This window comes from Notothenia coriiceps, unplaced genomic scaffold (genome assembly GCF_000735185.1).
Source record: "Notothenia coriiceps isolate Sejong01 unplaced genomic scaffold, NC01 NC01_scaffold00011180, whole genome shotgun sequence".
In the NCBI taxonomy this organism is placed as follows: Eukaryota; Metazoa; Chordata; class Actinopteri; order Perciformes; family Nototheniidae; genus Notothenia; species Notothenia coriiceps.
This window is the reverse complement of record NW_011343881.1, coordinates 183170-191188: the sequence shown is the minus strand read 5'-3', so window position 1 is coordinate 191188 and position 8019 is coordinate 183170. Positions and strand designations below refer to the sequence as shown.

Below are 8019 nucleotides of genomic sequence, written 5' to 3'. Positions count from 1 at the left end.
AATTGACAAATCATTCGCCAATAGGCTCTATCAAAGATGACCATTTGCGAGCTATGCCACTGGTATTAGATAATATACTCTTCTGTCTTGGTACAGTCTAATGCATATATTTTTTTAGCCAACATTATATGGTTACAAAATAACAACATGGTTAGCATTAAAAAATACAAGTTAACGTGATTGTGCACCTTGGCTATCTCTGAATTGCCAAATCTCGTGTCTAACACAAACAAAAATGTTCTTGTGGTTTGTCCATCTGAATAATTACATCACATGCTCTATAGCTGACACTTTAATCCAAAGCAACCTTCATTCAATCGGTAAAGATGTTCTCTGTGACTCCTAGCTAACACTGTTAGCTTGTTTGTTTGACTCCTAGCTAACTCTGCTTGTCCATTCTCATTAGCCAATGATCTTATGTTGCACATGATGAGACGGGGAGGACATTACTTATATTTCATTTTCTACATAAATCTAAACCAACCTCCCCTCCATCTCTTCGGTTTATACCTGCATACTGATATATGCTATGTGTAATATTCAATTTGGCACAATGGGGCAGCATAATCAGTACAAATCTTTGCTTAAGTTCACTTCTCCCAATGGAGTAAATAGATTCCCTTAAGGTGCTTAGTGTTGGTATAACTCACAAGATACAGATACAGGAAAAAAACCTCTTGGTGTACCATCACCTTTCTCAACCCTCTAAAATAAGAACACTCGAACAGTAGATGTTCTAACTTCAGTGAACTGCACTAATCAGCATATTGATTTGACTGATACTCTCAATAGAATCCATTATATATTCACTAGCCCTGAATGGAGGCTGTTATCTGAGTTATGAATCACCCTTGAGTCTGCCGTGCCACCCTGAAGTGATTTCATTTGATTCAGCTGCTATGCAACTGACGCAGGTGTCTGTCCTTGTTTCTGGATATTTCTGGATGTTTCTGGATGTTTCTGGATGTTTCTGGATGTTTCTGGATGTTTCTGAATGTTTCTTTGATGTTTCTGGATGTTTCTGACCATGTGTCTGTCCTTGTTTCTGGATATTTCTGAATGTTTCTGGATGTTTCTGGATGTTTCTGGATGTTTCTGGATGTTTCTTGATTTTGCAGGACCCCCTGGTGCCCCGGAGAGCCTGGTGGTGACGGACATCACCGACACCACTGTGCAGCTGTCCTGGGGCTCGGGACCTGACAACCACAGTCCTGTCACCAGGTACATGGTGCAGGCCAGGACCCCCTTCTCCATAGGCTGGCAGACAGTGAGAACAGGTAACAGCTAATTATTTTTAATTTGATACATAAGACAAATACTTACTGCTTGGTTAATAGACAAACACAAATGATCAGTTTTAAAAGTGCCCGCTTTAGGCTCTGTATTTCATCATATTGCATTTAGAGTTAGGGTTATGGAGATACTGATATTGGGGTTTGGGTTAGGGGTTCAAAAAGATATCCAATAATATTAATTTACCAGCTGTTATTAAATGTGTACGCAGACTCATAACTTCTATTGTTTGACCAGTAAATGCAAATGCCTCAAGACTCCAAAACCCATCTATGTAACACATATTTTCTGTTTAAAATCTCAGATTTCTGATATAATTTTCTCAGAAAGTTGCATTCACCACTAAAGAGGCCAATTAACACCTGCTTTTACAGTTAGAGGAGCAATCTGTGTTACAAGTAAACTGATCTTCATGTGTAAACACCTGAAGTCCCCCCTTATTTTCAAATTTGAACGTTTAAAAAAAATACATTTGACAATGATTTGAGCACATTTGAAAATAAAATTGAAATGTATGTTATGAAGACACTGCAATTCATCAAACAATGTCTTTATTTAAGTTTCCCACTTTCTATTCTTCTATCAGATATCAATACAGATATACTGTAGCTGTCATCTGTCAAGCTTTTGTTGAAACAGCCACTGGACAGTATATGTGCCTGCTATACCAATTACGTGTTTCAAAAATAAAACAACAAAAAGCATCATTCCCAATCACAGCCGTTAGGATCAACGATGGCTGGAAAGCAAAGAAATAACACAGCAACTGACAGTTAGGTAACACACTGGATTACATTAAAGACACAATGAAGTAATTCAAATCAACTAATGCACTCCACTATATAACCGTATAATAAATCCTACCTTTGTGAAACTAATGATATTCATTTTTCTATTGAGTACAGTATGTCATAGAGGCTTTTCAACTTAGATTGTTGTAAGTGTGATTATGAAAGGTTCTTTAAAAACACAGGAGATGAACTAAGTATTAGAACAAAAATATATCTGTATTCTCTGGTGATAATGGAATAGGAAGTATTATTGCCTTTATAATAATTTATTTCATGTCATTTGTTCTATTGCTAATGCTCCATATTTACCAGACTACAAATGAAAGTAAAATGACCATGCTTCTTGTAATAGAGTGGTTCAGTAATGAGCCCTAAAACCCTCGAAGTCAAAGGTTTTTTTAACATGATTTTGGTGAAACATGATGTGTGGTTAACAAGACCTCCTGAAAACATTTGGCCGTTTTGTTCTACGACATAAAATACATAAGCAAATACTCCACTGGTGAATGTCAGAAGTGTAATCTAAACTATAGTTGCTAACAAGTGGCTGAATGAGACTACTTATAGTGGTTGTGACGCGCAGCCATGCCACTTCGATGTAGTTTGTTTAGAGTCTAACGTTAGCTTTTCAGATCTGCCGATTGCGTTTACGCTTCAGAACACAACATTTGGTAATATGTGAAGATTATCCTGCTAAACAAAACGTGGTATAGAAAGTATAAAAAAAAGTGTGTTGGCCACAAAACTTATATTAAATATATCGAAATCCAATGAGGAAACTATGCTAACTTCTGGTTATGGCATTCACAAATACATCATCGCTGCACCACTCTATTGGAATATATAATCAAATGTATCCATTTCATTTGTGATGTACTTTAGTTTGGGTGAAATGTTTTCTATTTGTTGGAAACAAAATGTGAAATGTGCCTCAGTAAAACAAACCATCTAAACTTTTAAATTCTTTAATCCTAGTTCCTGATTCTGTGCCTGGACAGATGATGCGTGCAACAGTGAGAGATTTGAACCCCTGGGTGGATTATGAATTCAGGGTGGTTGCAATCAACAGTGTTGGTGTTGGAGAACCCAGCACGCCTTCAAAACAGACCCGAACCAAAGCAGCAGGTATCCTCTCAGTTTGTTGTCCCTATTTATAACAATCAGTCCTCCTTGGAAAAAGTGATTCAACCGTTTCCTTTAGTGCTCCATGTGTTGTTCAACTGTGTTGTTCGTTTTCATGAAATTGCGGTCCACTTTTTAATATCAACACTACTTTGTGTTTGTCTGCCCATACGCTTAATTAATCGACAGAAATGCGTGACCTATCCGCACATGAGGCATCCACATGAAAGCTTCTATTTTCGAGCTGGTTAGCTGAGTAATTATATCCCGCCGGTTGAATCACAAGGGAACAAGTTTCCTGCCGCGCCTCACACATGGCGCTGACATACGGCGCCTCGGCTATTAGCGTCACCTTACATGGGCGGTAATGCAACTGTCAATAAAAACCCAATTCCTCCGCCGTGGGATAAACGTGTTTTTTGTAAACCAGAACTGTTGTTCAAAGCTCTGCAGCTCCTGCCTGAGACTTAACAACCCAAACGAGGGGATGATTATGTTTTTTTTTTTTGCTTAGTTCCTAAGGTTGCACCAGTTAATGTGAGTGGTGGCGGAGGAGCTCGAGGAGAACTTGTCATCATGTGGGAGGTAAGAGGATTATTAACATTTCTGAGTGGGCATTCATTGTGACAGAGCATTCTTTAAATCTTTAGAGGAGAAAGGACTTTTGGCAGAGTCAGTGTGTTCCTGCATTGGCCTGGCTTCAGTGGAATGGCTTTTAATTAAAGGCAGAGCTCTTCTGATTTGCTGCCTGCCTGCTGACTCCCCCCTGTTGTGTAAATCAGAATAAGGACACAGAGCTAGTGCAAATTTCATACGAGTAAATCCAGAATGAGTTGACAACTTTACAACTTTTTTGATGTGTTCCTAAGAGTAGAAAGTTGCTGGGTAGGTGCATTTTCTCCATAGTTTGTTAGACATAAAACACTATTCTTTGACTTTCTTTTACAACTCCCCTAATTCAATTTCTGCTCACAGTTGTGTGGGTCAAAGGCGTAACTTTCCTGTCTTCTCTCAGCCGGTTTCAGAGGAACAGCAGAGCGGAGAGGACTTTGGCTACGTTGTGGCTTTCCGCCCACTAGGCAGCAGCACCTGGGTCCAGACAGTGCTGGTGTCGCCTGATGCATCGAGATATATATACAGAAACGAAAGCATCGCTCCTCTGTCCCAGTTTGAAGTGAAAGTGGGAGTCTACAACAGCATGGGAGAGGGGCCGTTCAGCCGGATCCTGACCGTTTTATCCGCAGAAGAAGGTGAGAGAACTAACCTGCACATGCTGCAAACAGAAGTTGATCACAGTGACTGCACTCTTAATTGCACACATGCATAATTCATGTTTTTAGAGCCCTCGGAGGCGCCATCCAGAGTATGGGCCCGTGCTGTGTCAGCGTCTGAGATCGAGGTGTACTGGGAGCCCATTGCCCCCGGGTCAAGCAGCGAAAAGATCATTGCATATGAGGTATGTAAAATAAAAGTTGAAACAATAGTGCCATAAGGAAAACTCCAACAAGAGTAGACAAAAATCCCAGAATGACTGACAGTACAATAAGCCGGCGTTCATTAGAATAGAACCGCCGGTGGCGACAACGTGGAAATGTTCTGACATTGAAATACTGCACGTGGTGAAGCGGCAGTGAGCTAATCTAGGGGATGAAGAAGTCTGTTGGCAGCCGTTCCAGTCTCCAAAACACCTCGATACCAAGAGCTGCCTGTGAGCTCTATTCAGAAAAATAAATAAATAAAAGAAAGTGTGAACATCATACATCACTATCCTGTACAACTTACACTCCCCTGGGGGATTTGGCTGTGGAAAACCTAGATAAAAATAACATTCTCTGCTAAAACCCTAGATACTTTCCAAGGTAAGGTATGCCCAGGTGGCTCGAACTACGCTGAGAAGCTTCGAGGTCATTGCAAGTGTTTGCTACATATTGTTATAAAACGGGTTTGACACACGACAATGCCAGTTTTTTGGCGCTAGACGGAGCAGTTTAGCTGAGGTGAGACAAATGTTTGCATGAATAGTCATGCTGCAAAATTAAAACACTATTTAACACAATTCTTGCAACTGGGTGGACCAGATTCATCCGACATAATGAAAGGCTTGTCTTGTGGGTAGACATTAATTCTAATTTCCGTAATAACAAACTTCTCTAAAAAAACGTCGATTGTTTTTTTTTTACACATTTTTATGTATCTAATTTAAGCTTAAATTGCCTCACGAATAATGTTTCAATGGATCATTAAACAGTGCCACCTGGTGCATTGTTTTCAGCAATTAAGCTGCCAATTTTAGTCAAGTTATCAAGTAATATATTCTGAATGAACATATGCGGAATCAATTTGTTGAAAGTGACTAATTTAATGTTAAATTAACGTATTTAGTTTCAGAAATATTCAAACATTGAGTGTTTATACAAAGAGTTTGACATTGAATCACACATAAAAAACACAAGTTTTGCTAACTGAACAACCAAAACGTGATTTGACTAAACAACAAAGTTTACTTTTCATTGATACCCAGAAGAACTCCTCTAATATGACGTCCCCATAACATTCTTCATAAGCTTTTGAGGAAAACGTATTAGCTTTACAGAGAATTCTACAGGTTACAGATACAGTTTTGAACACATGGTTGACGAGTCGAATAGGTTTTGGTCAACAAAAGTACTTGGATAGGTAAAAATAGTGCAGTTGGTACGTTATTAAAGTCACAGTTGTATATTTGAACTGTGGTAAATTGACTTGGTTTCATTAGGGACATGAACAGTAGTTTCTGTTTTTTTAAAGGTTGGGAAAGAAGGAGGAAATTAGTTTAGCCCCAACACTGCTCTGGATTGTTACCTCAGACAGGCTCCCATGTGTTTTTCCAGATATGTCTCATGTAGGGCTTCATTTATTTAAATCTTAGAGTGAGAACTTGGCCAATGCAGTTGCAATTAGACTGAGGGCAAATATGTGGTGATACAAAGAAGACAATCTCAAGGTGTGAGTGTATAAGTAAAATTATTTTTTCAAATGTTCTCCCTGCAGTTTCCTAGTTGCCTAGAACGGAATGGTTTAAAGGGGGCACTGACAGTTATACAGTACACACAATAACTGATGGCCACATTGGAAACAGTGTTGTTAAAAGTGACTTGTCATCACGTTTTAAGGTGCTGCTATTCTCCCATCCAACAGATAAATAAAACCATAAGCATGACCCCCTCGCTGTGCTGGGCTATTGGAAAGTATATGTAGACTGCAGTGACTTTATTGTTATATCTTCATGCTGCTAACAAAGGGGTCAGTGGTGTTGTTCATGAAGGTTATTCTATAGAAAGATAAATTGAAGAGACTCCTTTTGACAAGCTCTCCCTGACATAAAGGTGTTTAAGTAAGTTGGCGTACCAACGACTTGATTGGATTAGTTCAAGTGGCTCGTCAGTAAAAACGGCAAAAGACTTGCATTTAAAACGTGTAAGTAAAATGGTGGCTTGTTGGCTAGCACATGAAAAGAATACCTGCTGTTCCTGAGTTTCAAAATAAATAGTTGGAATAAAAACTTTATTATCTATGGTCCCCTGAAAGAAATCTTGAAATAGCTTCCTTCTATAGTTCTACCTGATGTCCCAGACGAGGATATCCAGAACCTCCTGAGAGAGTGAGACGGTGAAACAGGAGAGCACAGCTCATTCATAATGTACTGTCTGTATGGTCTGCTAGAACACAGTACTTCGCCAAAAATATATTTCATCAGAGAGCAGTAGTTTTGGAAACAAAGATGTGATTTCTTTTTAGAACCACGTACAAGTGATTTATTTATTGAGAATGATATAGCAAACACTACTGATTCCTCCGCTTTACAGTGTTAATCATTGTCTCTAGGACAGGGGTGTCAAACTCAAGGCCTGGGGGCCAAATCCCGCCCGTGACTTCATTTTCTGTGGCCCCACAAGAGCTTGCAAAGAATATTATAATTTATTATAAGGGTGTACCCCAAGGATCAACTCTGGGCCCACTTCTGTTTTCTATTTACATAAATGATTTATCTTCTTGTCTCATTAAGTGTTGTACTCACCTTTATGCTGATGACACTGTCATATATACATCCACATCTGATTTTTCACAAATTCAGATCTCTCTTCAATCATATTTTAATATCTTACAGGACTGGCTATCACACAATAAACTACTGCTTAACAAAACAAAATCTTATACCACGGTCTTTGGTACCAGGCAGAAGCTCAAATCCAAACCTAATGTAGTAATAACATGTAAGGATGGCACTTCTCTGCATAAAGTTGATAGCTTTAAATATCTTGGTGTATGGCTAGACTCTGAACTTTCATTTAAACTACATATAAAGCATGTAATACAAAAAGTCAATTACGGAATTACGGAATTGGTGTTTTACACCGCTCTCGCAATTGTTTTACGCTCAGTGTCCGAAAGAGAATTCTCAACTTATTCTTCCGATTATGGACTATTGTGATGTTGACTAACAAAATGCACATAAATCAGATCTTGCTCCACTCAAAATAGCCTACAATAGACTATGCAGATTTGTTCTTGGTTGTCCTTTTCGTACACATCACTGCACAATGTATAACAACTTAAATGGCCTTCATTAAATGTAAGAAGACACACACATTGGCTTCAGCTGATATTTAAATGCATTTATCTTAACTATCCCCCTTATTTAATGCAGTATTTTGTACCCTACTCACCAAATCATCAAGTTAGACATTCTGTTCTGATTTATTTCTCTGTCCCCTCTGCAAAAAAATGTATTGGCAGAAGAGCGTTCATTTTCAAAGCCCCAACAGACTGGAAT

At 38.8% G+C, this 8019-nt stretch overlaps 1 protein-coding gene across 1 annotated transcript in view; it reads left to right on the top strand.

The window, feature by feature from the left end:
- The window catches only part of LOC104946505 (contactin-4-like), a 26888-nt gene that overhangs the window by 7178 nt on the left and 11691 nt on the right, over positions 1–8019 (top strand). Inside the window, exons 5-9 of the mRNA XM_010772348.1 lie at positions 1119–1277; positions 3060–3209; positions 3721–3791; positions 4222–4456; positions 4547–4662. Of these exons, the coding sequence (XP_010770650.1) occupies positions 1119–1277; positions 3060–3209; positions 3721–3791; positions 4222–4456; positions 4547–4662 (731 nt within the window). The remainder of the gene's footprint in view (positions 1–1118; positions 1278–3059; positions 3210–3720; positions 3792–4221; positions 4457–4546; positions 4663–8019) is intronic.